Source organism: Callithrix jacchus, chromosome 17, assembly GCF_049354715.1.
Source record: "Callithrix jacchus isolate 240 chromosome 17, calJac240_pri, whole genome shotgun sequence".
NCBI classification, from domain to species: Eukaryota; Metazoa; Chordata; class Mammalia; order Primates; family Cebidae; genus Callithrix; species Callithrix jacchus.
The window spans coordinates 41885025-41909741 of NC_133518.1; the positions used below are offsets into that span (position 1 = coordinate 41885025).

The 24717-nt window shown below is 37.5% G+C and overlaps 2 protein-coding genes across 14 annotated transcripts in view; both read right to left on the minus strand.

Annotated features, from left to right (window-relative positions):
- TRPC1 (transient receptor potential cation channel subfamily C member 1) overlaps positions 1 to 6374 on the minus strand; it is a 75391-nt gene extending 69017 nt beyond the window's left edge. For all 11 annotated transcript variants that reach the window (XM_054247140.2, XM_035278557.3, XM_078354048.1 and 8 more), the window contains exon 1: positions 5695 to 6374. In XM_054247140.2, the coding sequence (XP_054103115.1) occupies positions 5695 to 5727 (33 nt within the window). In that variant the 5' untranslated portion in view covers positions 5728 to 6374. The remainder of the gene's footprint in view (positions 1 to 5694) is intronic.
- An 8984-nt stretch (positions 6375 to 15358) lies between these two features.
- PLS1 (plastin 1) overlaps positions 15359 to 24717 on the minus strand; it is a 114981-nt gene continuing 105622 nt past the window's right edge. For all 3 annotated transcript variants that reach the window (XM_003735048.5, XM_054247177.2, XM_002759524.6), the window contains 4 exons: positions 24061 to 24194; positions 23485 to 23608; positions 17383 to 17507; positions 15359 to 17137 (listed from right to left, as the gene is read on the minus strand). In XM_003735048.5, the coding sequence (XP_003735096.3) occupies positions 17002 to 17137; positions 17383 to 17507; positions 23485 to 23608; positions 24061 to 24194 (519 nt within the window). In that variant the 3' untranslated portion in view covers positions 15359 to 17001. The remainder of the gene's footprint in view (positions 17138 to 17382; positions 17508 to 23484; positions 23609 to 24060; positions 24195 to 24717) is intronic.

A 24717-nucleotide genomic window follows, 5' to 3' on the forward strand; every position in this document is an offset into this window, starting at 1 on the left:
GAAATACAATGGAGAAATGTTACAATACTGATTAAGAACAGGTGATTCCACCTCTTCCTCATTAGCATCTTGTTTGATTTTATGGCAAAGACAGTATTAATGTTGATCAGTTTAATTTATATTAACCAAATTTGAAGTTAGTTGTGAAGTGTGAGAGAATTTAATTTAAAAACTTGTAAAGCTTTTCAAACCAAGTTTCTGTAACAAACTTGAGTGTGGCAATTGCAACATTCTAATTGAAATATTACAAATGATGCAAAATAGAAGATTTTATTAAGAGAAAGATGAGGTAAAAAAATACAAAGACATGATCAAGTTCAGTTGCAGGATTTGGAAATATAAATAAGGACAATACTGATAAAAATGTTAACAGCAAACCTCAAACTAGTTTGAACCACATTCTAAAAAGGAAAAAAAAAAACAAAACCCATGCAGAATTTTTACAGTGAAAATGATTTAAAACAAAGTTTTATCAAATGTGTAAAACTCAGTATTATAGACCCTAATGTATTTATAATCATATTATTGTAAATGAAACCTTCAAAATTAAAGATACTAAAAAACATAGAATGCTTAACTGTTTATAACACTGAATTTTTTTTAAAAAGATAATTATTACCATAATTTCTTAGTTGCTTATGAAATCTTAATTAAGACTACTAACAATATGAATATCATTTAGCAAAAGAGCAAAGATCCACACTGCTGCCAGAAAGAAGTTATACCACAACATAGAAGGTAATGGTGATTTTTCCATAGTAAATCAGTTGATAAAAATTATAAACAGTATATTCTTAACTCTATTTGAAGAACTGTCAAAAGCAATGTTTATTTTGTAGTTAGAGTCTAATAAATGACTTGAGATCCGATTCACAAGGTTGCTGTGAGTTGTTTAAAACTTAGTTTGTATCAGGTATGCAGCAACACAGTCTCAGAAAGGATTTACTGTATTGCTTAAATTTAATCTCGTATACATTTGAATTATATATATTTATAAAACTAAAAAAGTATATTGCTGGCCAATATGTTAATCTAGAAAAACATGAAAGAACTGGTGATAAAACAAATATAACCAGAAAAATAAGTGAGTTATTTTTAAAAATTAACATAAGCTATTAATAATAGTGCCAGTCACTTTATACATAGCAAAGCTTTGGCATCCAAAGAAGTCTACTGAGTCTCATGATTATATTGATACAGTGCTGGAATTCTTTTAGTTCTGATCATTCATCTAGGCTCCTAAAATTTATTACTTAATCGCCTCTTAATGATAACTTTTGAACTCCTCATTACCTGTTAAACTACTGATCTTAAATCTTAAATTTCTCACTATCATTAAATTTGGAAGAGTCAGCAATGAAGAAGATATTTACAGCACTGACAACAAGGTAGAAGAGGAATTATTATTAGGTTACAACAATACCTATATAATAAAATTTAATCTTTACACACTCTTCTTCCAAATCTGTATACAAGGTATAGATAGGAGTCTGGCTTGGATTACATTTTTTTTAACTGCCCAGATAAAATATTGATTCCACACAAATAATATCCCACTCTCCAAATCACAGATAGGCCATTTAAGTTAAATTGAGCACTTGCTTCCTCCCTTCAGACAGATATATTTCATACAAACATACGTTTCCTTACTTCTCATTAGAGCACAAGAGAGCATCTCCATTACAGAATATTCTCCCAAAGGATAGGAATGTAGTCAGTACTTTCTTGATAAAGCACTTTCCCTGTGCCTTAACACAATTAAGAGCTTGACAAGCATAGTTTGATGGTGACTTATAGAAAAAGAGCAGCAAAACTGTGCAATCATTATAAAGAACTACCAGTATTATAGAACTACCAGGCAGCTAGCTGCTGAATTACTAGTCTGTTAGAGATAAATTATCCACTAAGATTTTTGCCATTTGAGTCTTTTGTTGCCGTTGTTAAAGTAACCCTGAACCATTCCCTATGGCAACATTTCTCAACTAGTACATTCTAAAACTTTGGTTATTTGTAAAGCTTTCCTATATAAAGTACATAAACATTGTGCCTATGATGATTTGTGAAGTGTTTATAGAATGTTGCCTACAATACCCTCTTCACCTCTCATTTCTGCAAAGTTCTTTTTCCTCACAGCAAGCACATATCTCCTTACATTAGGTACCTCTTGTCAACATAACACTTCACACCAGTACCAGTACTCTGCATTTTTCCCCTACCACCATCCTTTCTAACACCACACTTCAAAATCTCTTCTCAAATAGGCAAGCATTTTTTGAAAGGCCCATTATACATAAATAAGGTGTTCAAAAAACAGCAGCTTAATATTACTTCTCTCAGAAATGTTGCACTTTTTTCTTCTGACTCTGGATTCTTTCTGGAGTTGTTGCACATTTTGAAAGCATCCTTAGCCCAAAGGTACACTAAGTTTATGTAGAAATCAGTCACCATGCCAGACACGGTGGCTCACGTCTGTAATCCCAGCACTTTGGGAAGCCGAGGTGGGTGGATCACCTGAGGTCAAGAGTTTCAGACCAGCTTGGCCAATATGGTACAACCCCATCTCAACTAAAAATACAAAATTACCCAGGCGTGGTGCGGGTTGCCTATAATTCCAGCTACTCGGGAGGCTGAGGCAGGAGAATCACTTGAACCCGGGAGGGGGAGGTTGCAGTGAACCGAGATCGCACCACTGCACTCCAGCCTGTGCAACAAGAGAGAAACTCCGTCTCAGAAAAGAAAAAGAAATTCAGTCGTCAAAACATCTTTCCTTACAATACAGCAAATCTTACCACTAAGGTGACACAGGACACTGAGACTAGTCTGAGCCCAGGGACAAAGGTGAAAATCTGCCCTCTCCATACCTCCCCCTAACCTCATGTAGAAATTTCAAGAAGGGACTTCCGACTCATTTATTGCAAATCAGATTTCCTGAAAATACTCTCCTTGGAGAGTTGGCAGGGACTGAATCCTTTCATATTTTCTTGTCTGCACACAAACTGATTACTGATCATCAGCATATTAAACGGTAGATTTAGATTTGCAAATATATACTAAAAGATACCATCTACTCAACAGTTTTTTTTAAAAAAGAGGAAAATTAACAAGAACTACACTTAATTTAGGTGTTTTCTAAATAGATGTATTTACCCTTTCTCTTGTCAACAGACCTGAGGGATACCATAGGTGTCTACAAATAAAAGAGGCTTATTATGGACACTAATTCTCAATGAGGGAGGACAAAGGCATGGCTGTAAGAATCACTACTTAATTTTTCATAAAACAACATATTTATAGTCAACTCTTGTTTCAATTAAGTTTTACCTCTGAATTACAGCATTCTATCGCTAAAAAGAACATGAGTGTACTTTCTGAGAATTTCATCTGTGGGGGCTAGCCTTCTCTATATATTGCCTGGCGCAGGAACTTTCAATTAACTTTTTCCTTTACAAAGAAAGGATTCAGTGTTACCTTTGAAATGATCCTCATCCACCGTGAAGATCAATAACAGCCATTACTAAGTAGCTACCACCTGGATCAGACGTTGCCTAAATCTATCAAATTATTTACATAAAAGCCAGTTATCACAAACTATTTCTCTTTCCTACATTTTTTGTATACTCTTTAATCTGTACACATCTTCAAAAAGCCACCCATCCACTAACATACACATATCCATCTCATCTCCACAATTTTTGCTTTAGGAATTCCTAAATTTTCCATAAGAAGAGTAATGTTATGAACATTTTGCCTAAGTAGAACAAGAATGCTACATGAAAAAAATGAGACACTCTAGAACACCATAGATACTCTAGAGTTGATTTGCTCTGGTGCTACTAAAGCACCATGCTTGCTTTTTACCCTTTTTTATTGAACAAATGTAATACACAGAAATCAAGGTTTAAAAAGCATCCATACAAAGAATATTTAATTTCAGCTATGTCCAAATATGGATGTGTCTTTTCTAACACAAATGATGTTTACTATTCAACTAAAACCAGAACTATATAACACAGTGATTAAGCATGTAGGCTCAAGATAAATGCCAGTTCTACTATTCTAACCAATGTAACCTTGGGCAAAGTAATTTAAAATTTTTGCTATGCCTCATTTTCCTCATCTACAAATTGAGGACAACAACAGATCTGGCTCATACAGTTGTGGGGCTTAAATGAAATCCTCTATGAAAAGCATGAACACTCTACCCAATAGCTGCTTTAGTAAGTGAGCTGGAATACATGCAGCCAGCACTTACTCATTTTAGTACAACACAATCTTTTCCCCCTTCCTGTCTCAGAGAACTTTTGAGGGAAGAGAACTCAGGCAAGCCACTCCAGCAACACTAAATAATTTTACATAATCTGCAGACTCGGATTTTGTGACGTTATAGATATATATTCTGTTTCTTTACATCTCAAAGACTACTCAAAGTTGTGTCCATGGTGGACTTTACCAATATTATTAATATTGCTTTCATAATACTATTACATAAGAACATAAAAGTGGTTCAACAACAGACATAGGTGGACTTTGTTTATATGTCAATGTGTTTTCAAAAAATCATATAAATAAAATCCTATTTGAAAAGGAAGAGAGGTTAGGGAGGCTGTCGTTTGTTAATTACACATTCACACAAACAAACAAACAAACAAACAAAAATCCTCTGTAGTTTGTCTTTTCATAGTGTAAACTGTCCTTTGGGTTTGCTTCGGAAGTTTGCATGGTTCTAACAGAGTTTTCCTAAGTTTATATGGCTGTATAGGAAATTGGAAACAGAAATTTGGAAACAAAAATTTCAGTGCTTTTTTTCATGTAGAAAATAAAAGCAGTCTTAGGGCAACCAATTTCCTATTCTTTTTATTAAATGCATCACTACAAAGCACGATTGCGTGACAAGGCTTTAATATGGCAATAAAAATGATTAACTTCTAGACTAAAAAAAGGAAAACCCGCTAAATATATTCCACATATTTTTGCCCTGTAATTCCTGTAATTATTTTTAACTATCTTTATCTCCTAAAGAAAGATCGGGGAGCAATAAATCTTTCTCTCCAATAAAAAGCACGAACAATCAAAAGCGTTCCCTAAGTTTGGAGAAAGTTTTGGGAACTGAGGCCGAATTTCTCCTGTTCGTCCTTACTTCATGTATCTCCACCTAGGATATTCAGATACTAATGCCAGTCAGCAGTCACTGGCTAAAGCACTGGGCAGGTGAAGCTAACTAATAGAAGGTCTGGTTTTGTTTTTAAGAAAAACAAACACTGGTGATGAGCACCCTCCACACGAGACATCCTAAGGTAAGATCACGCAATTTTCGGACTGGAAGGTGGGCTTCCCGAAGGAATGAACTGCGACGGGGAGAGACAGACCAGGTCATTCACGCGGTCAGTGGGAAGCCCGGAGCTAAAACACTGGGGTCGGGACTCCCACGGCGCTACCTAACACCGGACCCCAAGGCCAGAGCCGCCCCCCACGGTGCCGCGCTCCCAGGGCGCAGCCCCAGCTCCACTCGCCCGCCAGCTCCACACTCACAGGGCAGAGGCGGTGAGGAGAAGCCCGCGCGAGGCAGCGGGTGAGGCGGGAAGACACTCGGCGCCTGAGACAGAGGGAGTGACCCGAGTAAGTTGAGGCGGGGGAGAGGACGAAAGGTCTGGAGGGCAGGGGCGTCCAGAGGCGGAGAAGGGGCCTAGCTCTCACCCTTGTCGCACGCCAGCAAGAAAAGCTTCTCATTCAGCGTATTCTCCTCCTTCACCTCCCGCACATCCTTCAGCGCCATCACCTCATTCGGCGACGAAGAGGATGGAGAGGAAGGCAGGGAGGAGGAGGAGGCGTCCGTGCTCGGGTACAGGGCCGCCATCATCGCAGCCCATGAAGGGGGCAGGCCAGGAGACGGGGGCGGGGCCCCCACCGGCCCCGACCCCGACCCCAGCCACGCCCCAGGGCTGGAAAAAGGATGAGTCGTTCCCACGGCTGCCTCTGCTCGCGGCCCGTTGGCCCCGAAGAGCGTCGCCTCGCCTGCGAGCCAGCACTCGCCCTCCACTGACAGCCCCAGGTTGGTGGCGGCGCATGCGCGGCCCCGGGGCCAGCGACCCCTCCCCAGTCGCCGGCGACCCGGCCGAGCCGGTCCGCGCCCGTCCGGGGACGACAGTGTGGCGCGCGCCAGGGCGGCAGCCGAGCACGGGGCCGTGCCAGGAGTCGCAGTGGCCGCGCAGCGGGCGGCCTAGCCCGGGAAGAGGACGAGAGATCTGTGGGAGAGGAGCTCCGAGAGGCGCTTCTGCGCACGTTGGGCTCCAGGGCTGTGGGAACCGCTGGCCCAGCTGCGCTCCGAGATGTTCGTGACTCTGTCCTCACGTCATCCTCTGCTCCTCTGTAGCGACGACACCAGGGCGGAGCCTGCGGCAAGGGTGGGCTCGGGGGGCGGGGCCTGCGGCAAGGGCGGGCTCGGGTGGGCGGGGCCTGCGGTGGGGACTCCCCGTGCGGGGATCCTGGAGCCTGCTGGAGCTTCCTTCGCTCAGCTGAGGTGAACCAACTAGTCCTCCCTTTTCACACCCAGGGTACTGGTTTAAGGTAATCAAGAAAATATGGAGCAGTATGCTAATTGAGTCTCTGACAACTTAATGTTTAGGCGAAACCCTTTGTGGAATTGTCCAGCTGTTTCATGTTCTGGTGCACTATGCTCAAAACACAATGGAGACGCCCGCCACTCCACCAGACTCGTGGGTTTGTATGTTGTACTCATTTTCGGCTAGAAATGAACTCTCATTTATAATGGATATATAGATTATATCTTTTTATTACATAATAATAATTTATACAAAGATATAAATTTTTATTTACATATTATTTCCATAGGTTTTTGGGGAACCGGTGGTGCTTGGTTACATTATTTCTTTAGTGATGATTTGTGAGATTCTGGTGCACCTATCACCCGTGTAGTATACACTGAATCTAATTTGCAGTCTTTTGTTCCTCACCCCTTTCCCAACCTTTCTCCCTGAGTCGCCAAAGTCCACTGTGTCATTCTTATGCCTTTGCATCCTCAAAGCTTAGCTCCCACGTATGAGTGGGAATATATGTTTGGTTTTCCATTCCTGAGTTACTTCACGAAGAATAAGTCTCCACTACATCCAGGTTGCTGCCAATGCCATTTATTCATTACTTTTTATGGCTGAGTAGTATTCCATCTCATACATATCACAGTGGTTTTTTTTTTTAATCTACTCACTGATTGGTGGGCATTTGGGCTGGTTCCACATTTTTGCAATTGCGAATTGTGCTGCTTTAAATATGCGTGTGCAAGTATTTTTTCGTGTAATGACTTAATTTCCTCTGGGTAGATACCTAGTAGCAGGATTGCTGGATCAAATGGTAGTTCTACTTTTAGTTCTTTAAGGAATCTCCACACTGTTTTCAGTAGTGGTTGTACTAGTTTCCATTCCCATCAGCAGTGTAGAAGTGTTCCCCTTTTACCACATCCACACTAACATCTATTTTTTTTTAATTTTGTGATTATGGCCATTCTTATGGGAGTAGGGTGGTATCGCATTGTGGTTTTGACTTGCAATTCCCTGATTATTAGTGATGTTGAGCATTTTTTCATGTTTGTTGACCATTTGTATATTTTCTTTTGAGAATTGTCTATTCATGTTTTGGGGTTTTTTGGTTGGTTTTTTTTTTTTCTGTTTGGTTGCTTTTTTTTTTTTTTTTTTTTCCCTGAGACAGATTCTTGCTCTTGTTGTCCAGGCTGGAGTGCAATGGCATGACCTCAGCTCACCGCAACCTCTGCCCCCAGAGTTCAAGGGATTGTCCTGCCTCAGCCTCCTGAGTAGCTGATATTACAGTCATGCACCACTACACTTGGCTAATTTAGTACTTTTAGTAGAGATGGGCTTTCTCTATGTTGTTCAGGCTGGTCTCCAACTCCCAATCTCAGGTGATCTGCCCGCCTTGGCGTCCCAAAGTGCTGGGATTACAGGCGTGAGCCACCATGCCCAGCCCTATTCATGTTTTTAGCCCACTTTTTGTTAGGATTGTTTTTTTTCTTGCTGATTTATTTGAGTTTGTTGTAGAATCTGGATATTTCCTTTGTCAGATGTATAGCTTGTTAAGATTTTCTCTCACTCTGTGGGTTGTCTGTTTACTCTGCTGATTGTTCCTTTTGCCATGCAAAAGTTCTTTCATTTAATTAAGTCCAAGCTATTTATCTTTCTTTTCATTGCATTTACTTTTGGGTTTTTGGTCATGAAATCCTTGCCTAAGCCAATGTCTACAAGGGGTTTTCTGATGTTATCTTCTAGAATTTTTATAGTTTCCGGTCTTAGATTTAAGTTCTTGATCCATCTTGAGTTTATTTTTGTATAAGCTGAGAGATGAGGATCCAGTTTTTCTTAGATGTGGCTTGCCGATTATCCCAGCACCATTTGTTGAATAGCGTGTCCTTTCCCCAACTTTATGTTTTTGTTTGCTTTCTCGAAGATCAGTTGGCTGTAAGTATTTGGGTTTATTTCTGGGTTCTCTATTCTGTTCCATTGGTCTGTGTGTCTATTTTTATACCAGTACCATGCTGTTTTGGTGACAGTGGCTCTATCATATAGTCAAATCAGGTAATGTGATGTCTCCAGATTTGTCCTTTTGCTTCATCTTGCTTGGGCTATGTGGGCTCTTTTCTGGTTCCATATGAATTTTAGGATTTCTGTTTCTAGTTTTGTGAAGAATGTTGGTGGTATTTTGATGGGAATTGCATTGAGTTTGTAGATTGCTTTTGGCAGTATGGTCATTTTCACAATATTGATTCTACCCAACCATGAACATGGGATGTGTTTCCATTAGTTTGTGTCATCCATGATTTCTTTCAGCAGTGCTGTGTAGTTTTCCGTGTAGTGATCTTTCACCTTCTTGGTTAGGTATGTTCCTAAGTATTTTGCTTTATTTTATTGCAGCTATTGTAAAAGGAATTGAGTTCTTTATTTGATTCTCAGGTTGGTCACTGTTGGTGTATAGAAGGGCTACTGATATGTATGCATTAATTTTGAATCCTGAAACTTTGCTGAATTATTTTATCAGTTCTAGGAGCGTTTTGGAGAAGTTTTAGGATTTTCTAGATATACAATCATATCATCAGCAAACAGTGACAGTTTGAGTGACTCTTTACCAACTTGGATGCCCTTCATTTCTTTCTCTTGTCTGACTGCTATAGCTAGGACTTCCAGTATTATGTTGAAGAGGAGAGAGAGTGGGCATCCTTGTCTTGTTCCAATTTTCAGAGGGAATGCTTTCAACTTTTCCCCATTCAGCATTGTGTTGGCTGTGGATTTGTCATAGATGGCTTTTATTAAGTGGTATGCCCCTTGTATGCCAATTTTGCTGAGGGTTTTAATTATTAAGTGATGCTGGCTTTTGTCAATGCTTTTTTCTGCATCTGTTGAGATAATCATGTGATCAAAAAAACTCTGTTTATGTGATGTATCACATTTATTGACTGGCATACATTAAACCATCCTTGCATCCTTGGTATGAAACCCACATGATCATGTTGGATCTTTTTGACACATTGTTGGATTCATTCAGCTAATATTTTGTTAAGGATTTTTGCATCTATGTTCATCTGGAATATTGGTCTGTAGTTTTCTTTTTTTTGGTTATGTTCTTTCCCGGTTTTGATATTAGGGTGATACGGGCTTCATAGAATGATTTAGAGAGGATTCCCTCTTTATCTATCTTGTGGAATGGTGACATTCTTCTTTGAATGTCTGGTTGATAGAATTCAGCTGTGAATCTGTCTAGTCCTGGACTTTTTTTGTTGGTAATTTTTTTATTACCATTTCAATCTCACTGCTTTCTATTTCAGTTTTCTTAAATGTATTAAGATTTGTTTTGTGGCCTATTATATATGGTCTATCTTGAAGAAGGTTCCCACACGCTGATAAATAGAATGTATATTCTGCATTTTTTGGGTAGATGGTTCTATAAACATCTGTTAAGTCCATTTGACCCAAGGTATAGTTTAAATCCATTGTTTCTTTGTTGACTTTCTATCTTGATGACCTGTCTAGTACTGCCATTGGAGTACTGAAATCCCCCACTATTATTGTGTTGCCGTTTATCATTTCTTAGGTCTGGTAGTAATTGTCTTATAAACTTGGAAGCTCCAATGTCAGATGCATATATATTTAGGACTGAGATATTTTCCTGTTGGACAAGGCCTTTTTTCATTGTATAATGTCCCTCTTTGTCTTTTTTAACTGCGGTTATTTTAACGTTTGTTTTGTCTGATATAAAAATAGCTACTCCTGCTTGCTTTTGGTATCCATTTGCATGGAATGTCTTTTTCCACCCCTTTACCTTAAGTTTATGTGAGTCCTTATATGTTAGGTGGGTCTCTTGAAGGCAGCAAATAGTTGGTTGGTGAATTCTTATTCATTCTGCAATTCTGTATCTTTTAACTGGAGCATTTAAGCAATTTACATTCAATGTTATTTCAATGTTAGTATTGAGATATGAGGTCCTGTTCCATTCACTGTGCTATTTGTTGCCTGTATACCTTGGTTTTTTTTGTTGTTGTTGTTTTTGTGTTTTGTATTTTTGTTGTATAGGTCTGTGAGACTGATGCTTTAAAGGGGATATATTTTGATGTGCTTCCAGGAGTTGTTTCAAGATTTGGAGCTCCTTTTTGCAGTTCTTGTAGTGCTGGCTTGGTAGTAGTGAATTCTCTCAGCATTTGTCTGAAAAAGACTGTATCTTTCCTTCATTTATGAAGCTTAGTTTCACTGTATACAAAATTCTTGGCAGATAATTGGGTTTTTTTTAAGGAGACAGAAGACAGGGCCCCAGTCCCTTCTAGCTTTTAGGGTTTCTTCTGAGAAATCTGCTGTTAATCTGATAGATTTTCATTTATAGATTACCTTTTACTTTTGCCTCATAGCTCTTAAGATTTTTTCTTTCATCTTAACTTTTGATAACCTGATGAGAATGTGCCTAGGTGATGATCTTTTTGCAATGAATTTCCCAGGTTTTCTTTGACCTTCTTATAATTGGATGTCTAGGTCTTTATCAAGGCCAGGGAAGTTTTCCTCAATTATTTCCCCAAATATGTTTTTCAAACTTTTAGATTTCTCTTTTTCCACAAGAATGCCAATTATTCTTAGGTTTGGTTGCTTAACATAATCTCAGATTTCTTGGAGGCTTTGTTCATTTCTTCTTTATTTTTGTTGGATTGGATTAATTCAAAAGCCTTGTCTTCGAGCTCTGAAGTTTTCATCTGCTTGCTCAATTCTATTGCTGAGTTTCCAGAGCATTTTGGATTTCTCTAACTGTATCCATTGTTTCCTGAAGTTTTGATTGTTTTTTATTTATGCTATCTATATCATTGAAGGTTTCTCCCCTCAATTTTTCTTTTTTTGTACTTTTTTCTTTCTTTTTAGTAGAGATGGGGTTTTGCCATGTTGCTGAGGCTGGCCTTGAACTTCTGGCCTCAAGTGGCCCCCCCCAAACTGCTAGGAGTACAGGCATGAGCCACCATGCCTGGCCTCCCCTCATTTCCTGTATCTTTTTTTTTTTTTTTTTTAAATTTCTTTAAATTGGGCTTCATCTTTCTCTGGTGCCTCCTTGATTAGCTTAATAACTGACATTCTGAATTCTTTTTCAGGTAAATCAGGGATTTAACCTTGGTTTGGATACATTGCTGATGAGCTAGTGTGATTTTGTGGGGGTGTGAAAGGGCCTTGTTTTGTCATATTACCAGAATTGTTTTCCTAGTTCCTTCTCATTTGGGTAGACTATGTCAGAGGGAAGATTTAGAGCTCAAGGCTGCTGTTCAGATTGTTTTGTCCCACGGTGTGTCCCCTTGATGTAGTACTCTCCCCCTTTTCCTAGGGATGTGAATTCCTGAGAGCCAAGCTGGAGTGATTGTTTCCTCTCTTCTGGATCTAGCCACCCAGCAGGTCTAACAGACTCTGGGCTGGTATTGTGGGTTGTCTGCACTGAGTCCTATGATGTGAATCATCTGCAGGTCTCTGAAGGCTGTATATTTTTTAAACAACTGGTTTGTGATCTGCAATTGGCATAACATTCCTATTGTCACACATGTATTCATATATTTGCAATTAATTCAGAGGTACTGACATGTAACTAGTGGATAAGTTTGTTGTCACATTTATTAAACTGATTTTAAAAGATAGATCTGTTATTTGGGCAAGAGTTGAATGAAGCTCAATAAGTGCTCCTTCCCTCCTCCTTGTCTTCCTCCAGCAGGTCTTGCTGTGTGGCCCAGGCTGAAGTGCAGTGGCATGATCACAGCTCATTGCAGCCTTGACCTTCTGGGCTCCAACAATCTTCCCACCTTAGTTTCCTGAGTAGCTGGAACCAGAATCACACACCACCACACCTGGCTAGCTTTTTAAAGTTTTTTCATAGATAAGGGGTTGCACTATGTGGCCCAGACTGGACTTGAACTCCTGGGTTCAAGTGGTCCCCTGCCTCAGCCTCCCAGAGTGCTGGGATTACAGGCATGAGCCATTGTACCCTGCCAAATAATTTATTTTTTATTTTTTATTTTTTTCAAATAATTTATTTTTTAACCAAACTTTTAAAGCATTGTAAACATTATAGAGTTTTGCTATTGTCTTCCGCTTTTAAAAGCTAATGGAAGAGAAACTGGAAATTCTGACTCTTGAATAATTCCTGTTATTTCCCATAATCAACTATAGAAAAATCTAAATTGTGCCTTTAAAGTTTTAGGTTTTTAAGAGAATACATAAAAGTTTACTTCAGAGTATTTTATATTTTGGGGAAATACTTCCTATCCTGTTCAGGCTGGTATATTCCATCCCTGTCTCAGCCAACACCTTAACTCCCGAATTTCCTAAATACAACTTTCTCATAATTCAGAGTCTTTGTCAGATCTCTAAGAGGTCTTAGCAGATGCCAGGACTGTCCATCTTTCCAAACATTTTCATGTATTTACTTCAAAACAGTTGATAATCTATTGTTTTTGGTTTTCTTCTGTCTTATCTCTGGTAGATAGTAAATATTCCCCATATTGTAATGTTTAATACAGTTCCAAGTTTGTCTGTGTGGTGGAATGTCAAGATTGTTCATTGTAAATTTGTGGCCAGTGAACAGTGGCACATATTTGTATTTATGCATGTGTGCTTAGACTCTCTGTAGTACAGCAAAAAGTTTAGTCCGTAGCAGAAAAACACTAACCCTGATGTACCCAAAGCTTCCAGTGTTTGAGGGTAATAATTTAGATGGCTCAGAACTATGTCGCACATGTGATATAGCAAGAGAGCAAGTGAGATAGAGCACAATGTAGATATAGCTTCACTTTAATCTGAAGCATTTGCAAGTTGCTGGGCTTAGGTGATTCTTTATCCAGAGGACTCCCATAGGGGCTGGATTAATTTCTAAGACTGGAGAATCCCAACCTACTTTAGTAGATAATCCTAGCAGGAGGCCTTTCAAAGTGCTGGGGGTCAAGGGGCTGTCCCTACTTCAAAGTAAGGCAATATTGCGACTGCACCCTATTCTTCTGAAGTCTTTTTGGATCATCTCATTTGCAGAAATCCTCTCTTACCTGTCTGGTACACATTTTGTTGTTTTTAAGAGATAGTGTCTTGCTGTGTCACCCAGGCTGGAGTGCAATGGTGCAATCATAGCTCATTGTAACCATGAACTCCCAGGCTCAAACAATCCTTCCACCTCAGCCTCCTGAGTAGGTAGGATTAGAGGTGCATACCACCACGCCTATCTAATTAAAAAAAAAAAATGGAGGGCTGGGCCCAGTGACTCATGCCTGTAATCCCAGTACCATGGGAGGCTGAGGTGGGTGAATTGCTTGAGGTCAGGAGTTCAAGACTAGCCTGGCCAACATGGTGAAACCCTGTCTCTACTAAAAATACACACAAAAATTAGCCAGGCATGGTGATGCACACCTGTAATCCCAGCTACTCAGGAGGCTGAGGCATGAGAATCACTTGAACCCAGGAGGCAGAGGTTGCAGTGAGCTGAGATCACACCACTGCACTTCAGCCTGGGTGACGGAGAGAGACTCTGTCAAATAAATAAATAAAATTTTGTAGCAACAGAATCTATGTTGCCCAGGCTGGTCTCTAACTCCTGGTCTCAAGCAATCCTCCCACATTGGCCTCCCAAAGTGCTGAGATTATAGGCATAAGCCACCATGCCTGGCCTGGTACACTCTTTATCCAGCATAATTGGGGTATTTTAACATAATCTATACAGCCTTTCAGTTTACTTTTTTTTTTTGAGATGGAGTCTCCCACTGTTGCCCTGGCTGAAGTGCAGTGGTATGATCTTGGCTCACTGCAACATCCACTTCCCTGGTTCAAGTGATTTTCCTGCCTCAGCCTCCCAAGTAGGTGGGATTACAGGCGCCTGCCACCAGTCCTGGCTAATGTTTTTGTATTTTTAGTAGAGACTGGATTTCACTATGTTGGCCAGGCTGGTCTTTAACTCCTGACTTTGTGATCTGCCCACCTCAGCCTCCCAAAATGCATGGATTACAAGCATGAGCTATGACACCCGGCCACCTATCAGTTTATTCTACACAAGTGATACAGAGATCAGTGGTAAAGTTGTGATGAACAGCATCCAAGATTCAGAAGCAGCATATTACTTCAAGCAACTTACCAAAACCACATATACAAAGAGCAGTCATGACTCCAGAGAAGAAAAAAAAAAAATCCCGATTTAGATCTAGTCCTACAATATCCAAGACCCCATCTACATCTCCAGACTCTGCCCCTCCCTCAGTAGTCTCAGGCCACGTTCACCTGTTTGTCTTCTATGATGCCTACAGGACTCCCTGCCTCAGCTTCTTTACATTTGTTCTCTCTGCTGAACACTCATAGCTCAAACATCCTGAGAGACCTTTCCTGACCACCCAAATACAAATAACTCCACCCCATTTCCCAAATCAGTCTCTATCACATTACCCTATGTTATTTCTTCTACTGCATTATCACTATCTAAAATTCCTATTTGCCAACTGTCTCTCTACTAATATGTGATACATGAGGTCAGGAGACTTCATCTGTGTTTTCCTCAGCTGAATCCCCAGTGTCAGGCATAGTATCTGGATCATAGTAGATGATAAATTTGTAAATGGATTGATTCACCTGAATTATTTCAGCACAAACTAAATTTTAGTAATCACACAGATGGTTTTTAATAATTCTTCATATTTGAGAACAAAAGAACTACCCTCATCTTCAAAGAAATTATGAAATACAATTTTTTTGTTTTACTAACTCATTTAAGAATTGTTTTCTTTTCTGGAAAATAAACATGCTAGACAAATTTTCAAGGCTGAATATTTTTCTTCAAATGAAATACAGACACATTTCTACATACACAGCATTTTTATTAAATATACTCTGTGAGAAAAAGAACACCCTAAAGTGCCAGATTTCTTGTAAATCTGATAACTTAGTAAATACAATGGTGAAAAAAAAATCAGAGGAAACATAATTTAAATAATCTTACAAAAGAGCAAGAACATATCTTAATCTTCATATAAGAAAGCAATCATTAAAATATTGTAGAAGAATATATTTCAAAATTCCACCTGTTGATCATTTCATTTAAAAAATTCTAAACACATGGGCAGTCTCACTCTTACCAACATATGTGTTTAAATCAATGGTAGTAGGGGAATTTAGACTACTCATTCACACTGACATAAAGTGACATTTTTGCTGCACAACAGTATTGCTTACTGGCACTAACAGTGGAAGATGGAGGAAGTAGATTTCTGGATTCAATTGTTAGCAGCAGAAATGAACTAATGCTAAAAATTTAGAAAAAAAAAGTAGGTCCAAGCTGTAGCTACTTCCAAGTAACACAAACATTAACCAAACATTGCCAATTTGTAATGGGCTGTGAAAAAAACATGAAAATACTCTACATTGAATATTAGCTTTATGTTACTTTCTATTAAAGACATTCAGTGGGCATATTCTAAATTATATAGGGTATCTATAGAGACCTAAATTAGCAAGTATAATACGAAGCTAACAGGATAGTGTCAACGCATCTTGGGATGTTCTAGCCAATGTTTGTCTACAAGTATTTGGAAGGAGTCAAATAACTATATGTGCATTCAAAATGAATACTTATAAAAAGAAATCTTAATGTATCAGATATCCACAGACTAAAAAGTGTTACACATGTTGTGGGGGAAGAAACACTGATGGTTGGCTGAATGACCAATTAATTATACATACCACTTATGAAAAGCTGGGTGATTGAGGTGCAAAAAAAGAAAAAACATATATGCACACATATATCTCTAGTAACATCCTACCAACATATATATGTTACATGTCATAGTTAAAGCTGTATTACCAAACTAGGATATGTAAGGTATCAACGCAGCTAAAATTAAGTTTTAAGTAAAAAGCTGCTGCTACTTAACAAGGGAGTGAACTTTGGGGTTTATTCAAGAATTAGTTCTCATTTATAAAAATGTTTGATATTAATAAACAATACCTGTCACCATAAGGTTTTAGACAGTATAGAAACTTACAGAAAAGTGTTTTTGGACCACTTTAAATAGTTGGAGGAAGCAAATAAAACTGGATTATGAGTATGAATGCATTTAAGATCAAAATTAACACACAAAAATCAAAACACATTTCACAGCAGAACTTGCAAAAACTTTTGTATTCATCTTTTTTGAACTATAAAAAAGAATGAATTAGTCTTGTGTTAATAAGACTTTTAAGCAACAAAATAATTTAATCATGAAGTATCAGCTTGATTATGAATATATTCTATTATCTGTATCAGCTGGTAAATTAACTGTGTTATTCAAAAAGGCTGACCAGCTCTAACTAGTATGAACAGGATATTGAATTCATTAATGAATATATAACTATTTTGAGCATACAAATAATCTCTGGTTTTATATCCACTACATTTTAGAATTCTGTAAACTGTCAGGCATAGAATATGTTTAATGTGGCAGAAAATCATATAAAATGATTATTTTATTCTGTTCAGTCCTTTTCCCATTAAGCATGCAAACACCGTCATAACCATCTTTGGTTTCACTTCTACGAGGTCATCAGGTAATGCATATATCCGGGCACCGATCTTTCGAGCAACTGAAATGGCATATCTTGAAGAGACAAGAAAAATATCTTGGTGTTAACCATTGTGTTTTTACTTAACATATTTTAACTAAATAGTGAAATATTTTGACAAGATTAGTTTTATGAAAAGGCTAAGTTTGTGAGTCTTAAATCATATTCCCATACAAGTTGTATTTAAAAATATGAATTTTAAGGGCATAGTAACCTTTCCTATAAGGATTTTAGAGAATTACGGGGTCACTGTGTTCTAATATTAACCATAAAGGCTTACTTAGCATTGTTCAGCTTGTCCTCATCAGATAAGTTTTCTCTCTTGATCATTTCTTGACGAACTGCATTTGGTGCAATGGCATCTATTAAATCTAGGACAGGTAAACTTGTGCTTATAGATTTATCCTAGAAAACAAAGCACAGATGAACCTTCCTAAACATCTGACCTTTAATTTTCGTTATTTTCAGACTCTTCTGATCATATAACTGAAGGCAATCTATAAATTTTCTTTGTACCTAACATTCAGCTTTTCTGCAACCAGCACAATAAATAAACAATTTAAAATACACTTTTCCTTAAATCTTTATATAAATTACATTATAATTTATATATAGGTATAGAGTTATCACCATACCTGAATAAGGTTTGTGGACATTATAGCTCTTAAGAATGCTAACTATAGTATCCATTCTTTAAAAAATATACAACTTTTGAAAGGGAGTAGGAAAGGAATTTTTAATTAACAATTTTACAAATTCTACTCATATATTTCTTAGATCATGAATCCCTATGCCTTCCCTTAATATTTTTCAGAAAGAAAAATGAAATAGTGAAAGGGAACTATTATTTAAAAAGACATTGTTCTTGTTGTTTTACATGTTTTAGTTTGTTTCATCCTCCTTTGAAACCCTAGCATCTTCGTAGTAAAGGAATTCTCTTTTTAAAAAAGATGAAGAACATGAAGTTAAGATAGCTCAAATGACTTATTTACACAACCAGTAAATACAGAGCTGGTATTTGAACCCATGACAGTCTGACTCTAAAATGCCCAAGAGTCTCTCCATTTTGAAGTCACCACCAAGGCAAGCTAAAAATGGACAACTAAATTATAGTGAATAGTTCATTGCAGATGAAATCAGACATCCTGGTCTGAACTGATTTTTACCACTTATCAGCATGTGAACAAATTATTTGTTCTCTCTCTCAGCTTGAATAGTGGCCACCATTGCTTGCCTACCCAGAATCTACCCACTCTTTACTCTTCCATACCAGCAGAACCCATATTTTTGCTCTATATCCATATCTCCTTCACATAGACAAGCTTCAGGGAAGGCTGACATTCACAGTTCCAGGAGTGAACCTGAATTAATCTAGGTCAAGCATTCTCAGTGGGGACAGGGTGATACCCTTTTTTTATGTATAAAGCATACAGTGCATAAACAGGTATACAGTGTATCTCTGCATTAAAATTTCATGGGAGGGAGACAAAAAGGGAAAAAAGGTCTAAAAAGATTCCTTAGAGGATAGTTTTTTTAAAGGTTTCAAAACACTGCTCTAAGCCAAATGGAGGAATCTTATTCTATGACTACAGTGATTTAATTTGGGCCTATTTTATGGAAAGCCAGGAACCCCTCCTCCTGGATGTGAATGAGAGGATGAAATCTTTGTCACCAGCAGCAACCATCCTGACCAAAAGGAAAACCAGCTTTAGGGTGAAGTGGGCACATTGGATGGCAAATCAGAGATGTGAAAAAATAACTGAGTCCTGAATGACATTCTTCAATTTTGTTCAACCAATCCAGAAGTCTACCCTGCTTCTGGATTACTGTTATTGTAGTCAATACCTTTCCTTTTGGTTTAAACCACTCAAAATTGGGTTTCTGTTTACTTGAAGCCAGAGCACCCTTTCCTAATCTCTAAAGTAGAGTATCATAGGATTCTTAGGAATACTGAGGTGAAAGCATCTAGTATAGGCTCTAGCCAAATGTCAGTTCTTAATAAAGGCCTAATAAAACAACTTGAAGCCGTGTGAAGAAGAGTAACAGGCTTCTTTGAGCCAGGATCTATGAGCCACTTCATTTATCAATTTTAGAAAAATGTATATTCTTATTAGGAATGTTCATTTTATGATATAGATCTTTGGGCACGGATAACAGATAGATGGTAAAAATAATTGGAGTCTTTAAGTCTATCTGATGCTGGTAATCTGGATCTGCTTTTCACATCTTCTGTTTCTGAGAAATTGTCATACCTGCTTGCTCAATATATAGTCTGCAGACCACCTACATTAAAATCATATGGGGTACTTGTTAAAAGTGCAAATCTAGCCCCACTCAAATGAATATCAGGTTATCTATGAATAAGGATGGGAATCTACATTTTTAGTAAGCTTTTTAGAGGACTCTAAAGGTGTACTGTATTATACTTTCTAAAAATATTTGTATCATTCTATAATAAATTTTTCATTTCTGTGGGCTTACCTTTCGAATATGATTTTTTTAAAAAGACAAGTGACTTGTTTAATTGTGCTATAATTTGATTCCTTATTTACACATTTGTGGCATTTTAAATATTTTATTTAGATTTAGGAAAAAAGTATTTTCCCACCCATTTTCTTATAAGTTACCTTGGGTAAAGCTTCTACTGAGTTGAATGAAAAATTTAAGTTTCTAAAGATTGTGTCAGATCTCTTGTCTTCTTATTACCAAGAAAATAGGCCTGTCTTCTGATTCCTCTGATTTGTACATTATCAGTGAAAGACATTTTACTTTTGCAAAGGGAAAAGGGTTAATAAATATATTACCATTATTTTTACTTTTACTTCCTTAAGTTAAACATCAGGAAATTACTTCAGCAAGAAGAATTTCAGTATCTTAATCTAGAATTAGCCTAGAGCTTGATTTTCAAGATAATGAATTGTGTCATCTTTTTCCCTTCATTTGATACATATTATAAGAACATTTCATTCCATTGCTGTTTCTGTCATTTTAAAAAATAAAAGTGGAAAAACAGTGATGTGGCCACCAGACTTCCCTAAAAGACTCAGCAGAACACTCCCCCAACTGCCACATGAGGCCCTTTATATATTAGCAATGCCAACAGCGTGGTAATCCCCATTTATTGAGCCCTTCATATGTGCTAGGTATGGTTAAGCTCTTTATATTTTGTTAACTTATGTAGTCTAATAACAATCCTAAAAGATAGGGATTATTGATTTCCCCATTTTAGATATGGGGAAACTAAAGAACTGAGAAATTAATAACTTGCCCATGGTCACACAGATATAAATGCTGAGCCAGAAGTAAGTTCTGTTTTATTCATCAGTAGATTAGCCCCACTGTTAGTATAAACTGCTAAGGTTTCTGTAAAACAGATGCCCTTCTCATGTGCTCCCACACTCCCCCATTAGCTGATTTATATAGTACTGCTGACACCCCCTACTGTGATTCTTGTTTTCTTATTTGCCACCTTCCCTGAATAGTGAGCTCTTTGAGGGAACTATGTAGCCACAGCTACTAGCAAGGCACCTGACACAGGGTAAGCTTTGGTAAGCTTTGGATACAGAATAAATGAGCAGTATGTTACACAGCTAATCAGTACCTCAGCAAGAGTCAACCCAGAGCTATACAACTCCAAAGCCTGGCTTTCAACTTGTGTGTAGGTAGAATAGCTGAACCTGGATATGAAACCCAGCTGTTCTGCTTAAAAGCTGTATGACAGTGGACAGTTATTTAACTTCTCTAATGCTCACCTTTTTGCTCAGAGTATTTAGAGAATTAAAAGAAACAATGTGCAAAGTGCTTAACACAGTGATACAAAGGACTCAATAAACAGCAATTATGATTATTATTTGCTGATATACCACCTTCTCTGTCTTCTTAGTGAGGGACAATCACTTTGTGGCTTAAAAGGGTAAATTTGTCTTTTCTGAAATTCTTACAGTGCTGCCTAAATTATGATTAAAATGGTTTTTTGTTTGTTTGTTTGTTGTTTTTTAATAGTGCCACTTATAGCCTTCAAACGTAATGCCTTCTGTAGCTGGAAAAACCTCCCTAACCTCAACTATTTTTTAGCATTCATTGCCACATTTCTTAACCATTTGCACTTTCTTTAAAGATTTTTTCATTAAGAGTATACTAAATGCCAAGCACTTTTGCGATGTTTCTGCCTTCTCAGTTCTAAGTAGAGCCATACTCTCAAGTCAGCTTTTTCTCATGGTTGCTCTCCCTTAAAAGTTTATGCACTCCAATTTCTCAACTTTTATTCAACTGATCACCAAGTCTGTCTTTCCAGTTTTAATGTCTCCTTTCACCCCCTCCCCATTTTCCTAAAATTACTTCAAACTCAAGCTTAAAACTGAATTCATCACCTTTTCCAGGAAGCAGCTGTATCTCATGACATCCCCATTTCTGTTAGTGTTATCTGTTTTCCATTTACCTATGCCCAAAACATCAAGAGTTTTAACTCCTCACTCCCCTCTTCTTCCCAGAACCAAGAAGCCAAACCTAGTTCTTCTTTTGCAATAACTTATAGCGTTTCCATTGCCAGCCTCAACCCCCTTATTACTTCACACCTTGAGTACTGCCTTGGATTCTTTTGCACTGTCCTTGTAGTTACACTGTTCTCCCTTCCCACCCTGCTCACCACATTCAGAGTAGTATTCCTAAAATAATTGCCTTTCTTATCCCCCTTCACTCAATATCTTTTATTTAGGCCCAATTCTTCCACAATCTTGACCCAATTTATATCTTGCACATCATCCCTTGGGAGCCTTCCTATTTCTCCCAATTTTCTGACACATGCCTTTATTCAAGATGGACCCTTTCTCTTGAATAAAGGCATGTGTCAGAAAGTTAGGAGAAATAGAATTTTCCCCCTTTTTCTCCATCAATTCAAATCGTCCCACCATCTATGATGTTCAGATCCAGCTGTCTTTATCTGCTCTTCACTGACCATTCAATTGGAAATGATCAGATTTTTCATCCAAAATATTAGCTGTATTACTTGGATTTTATCATTTACTCTATAGTATTGTTACCTTCTCAGCTACACAATCTTTGTCTTTAAAGCAAATGGTGAAGACTCAGAGGGCCAAATTAATTTCTTATATTTTATACCTTTTTCTTTACTTAGAAAAGTTACTTAATAAGAGCTCAATAAATATTAATTTGCTCCTAAACATTTTCTCATTGTAATGAACTATATACATGCTTAATATTTTTTATAAAAGTACAAATGCATATAATTTCAACATAACAATTTTAAAGAACTGCCAATTAGAGAATTGTATAATACAATGCCCATTGCTTTTTTATATTTTTGTGTTTTACATCTAAAACACATAGAGACAAATCATTGACTGAAAATTTTTTTTTTTGAAAAAAATTAGCAGTAACAAAAACTCAATGTCATTAGTTTCTTCCAAGATAGTAAAGAGGGGAAAGAAAAGCACTTCAACTAGGATCAGGCAACATCCCTGCCAACATCCAGCTGCCCTGCTAAAACTGCTCTGGGCCTCAGTTTTTGGCAAACATGAGAAAGCTGCATTTATAAATTTCTGACATTTCTTTCACTTTGCAATGTTTTTAAGCATATAGAGCAAAGGCAGAGAGAGAGAGAGACAGAGATAAAAATGGGTATCTCTTAGGATAGCTTAGTGTTTCATCTCTTTGTACTTTATTTCAGAAAAAAAATACAAATTGATTGCTAGTTTCTCACACATAATAAAATCACAAACGCAAGACTCACTGAATGAATGTTGTACAAGCAGACATGCTTATTTGTAGCTAACATCGGCTTGCATGCAAAAGCAAAACACAATGGAAATGCATGAAAATTAGTGGGTATGTATGTACAGATTACATTGAGTGCTTTATGAATCATCCACAAATGCTCAGGAGTGAGTGTTAAGTGCCATTATGAAGCCAGATGACAAGATTTTTTTTCCTACCAGTTTTCTCAATTCCCACTTGAATCGGTTTGGCTGCCTCTGTTATGCCTTGGAAATGATGTCAATACAATTCTGAGACTGCTGCTAGGGAGCACAAAACATTATAGGTCCTATATAAATAATAGCTTCTTATCTTTTACATTTGACAACTGGATTTTTTTTTGGCTCTATTCTGTTTATTTTTTAAGATTAGATTACCAGAGTCAGATAATATTGACCTACATTTATACTTAACTGGACAACTAATAAAAAATTTAGTAATTAAAACTGAGTATTTCAAGTTTACACATGCCAAATAATTAGTATACCTAAACTCATAAATCATGTTTTGGACATACAACATTAATATGTACTCAACCAAACCAATGTAATTCCCAATAAAAATTTCTTCCTATACCTACAAAAAAAATTTTTTTAAGACTCTTGATTACCTTGAAACTGGAAATAGAAGTATTTTTGTTTGTACTTTTAAGAGTCTGATTGACCCATTTAATAATAATTTCATCATTTACTTTTTCACCCTCTCCAAGATCCGATAACACATTCAATGTGTACCTGCAACAGAAAAGATGTACATTTGAGACTGAAAGGGGCAAAACTTGCTTTCATATAATTTATATCAACATTTAGGTAAAGACTTAAGGAAAAGTTCAGTTTTAATAAATATTTCTAATTTTAGTCTGGCATTTGCACCCAGTTACATTCCAAAGTTACAAACCTCACTAATCAGAAAGAAAAACTACTACAGGGTATTTTTAAAACTTAATTACTTATGAAGCCATTTTTAAGAGGCATTAAAAGGCATTTAAGAGTGTTTCTGGATATTGACCCATTTTTAAATAAAATATAATTTCCAAAAATCGTAACAGTAAATCCTTTAAAAATTAAAATATTTTGCATTGTATATTTCTTCTATGTTCATTATTGTTCAAAAATAGCTATAAGTTTAGTTCAGATTACTTGTTGGAGGAAACAGGCAGTGCTGCTACAAACATTTCAGCCTTTACCTTCTCATCAGCTGCCATACCAATGCCAGGGTAAGTGTTGAATTCCCTTCATTTAGGTCCTGCCCAGCAATGCCAACCAAGGAGAATTTGGCCTTGTTCTTCCCAAGTTCCACTGCATAGTTACAGTTTTCAATCTATAAATAAGTAAAAGTTTGGATATAAAAACAGATTTTTAAAAACGTATCTCATGAATACGCCAGCCTAGTTCAGCCATCCGAAAAATAATTATGATGACACCTTAAATTTATATGACCAAATTTCATTTCATAATAATAACCCAGGGAAAGCAAGGACATAATTATTTCCATTTTCTACTTGAAGATATTAAAGCACTGGGTTAACCTAGAAAGATGAACAACTGGCTGGAAAGTTTTAAGATCCCGTCCTACTCAAAGTCTTAACTATCCAGGCCTGGTGTGGTGGCTCACACCTGTAATCCTAGCACTTTGGGAAGCCGAGGCAGGTGGATCACTTGAGGTCAAGAGTTTGAGACCAGCCTGGCCAACATGGTGAAACCTCAGCTCTACTAAAAATACAAAAATCACCGTGATGGCAGGCGCCTGTAATCCCAACTACTTGGGAGGCTGAGGCAGGAAAATCACTTGAACCCAGGAAGTGGAGGTTGCAGTGAGCCAAGATTGTGCCATTGCACTCCAG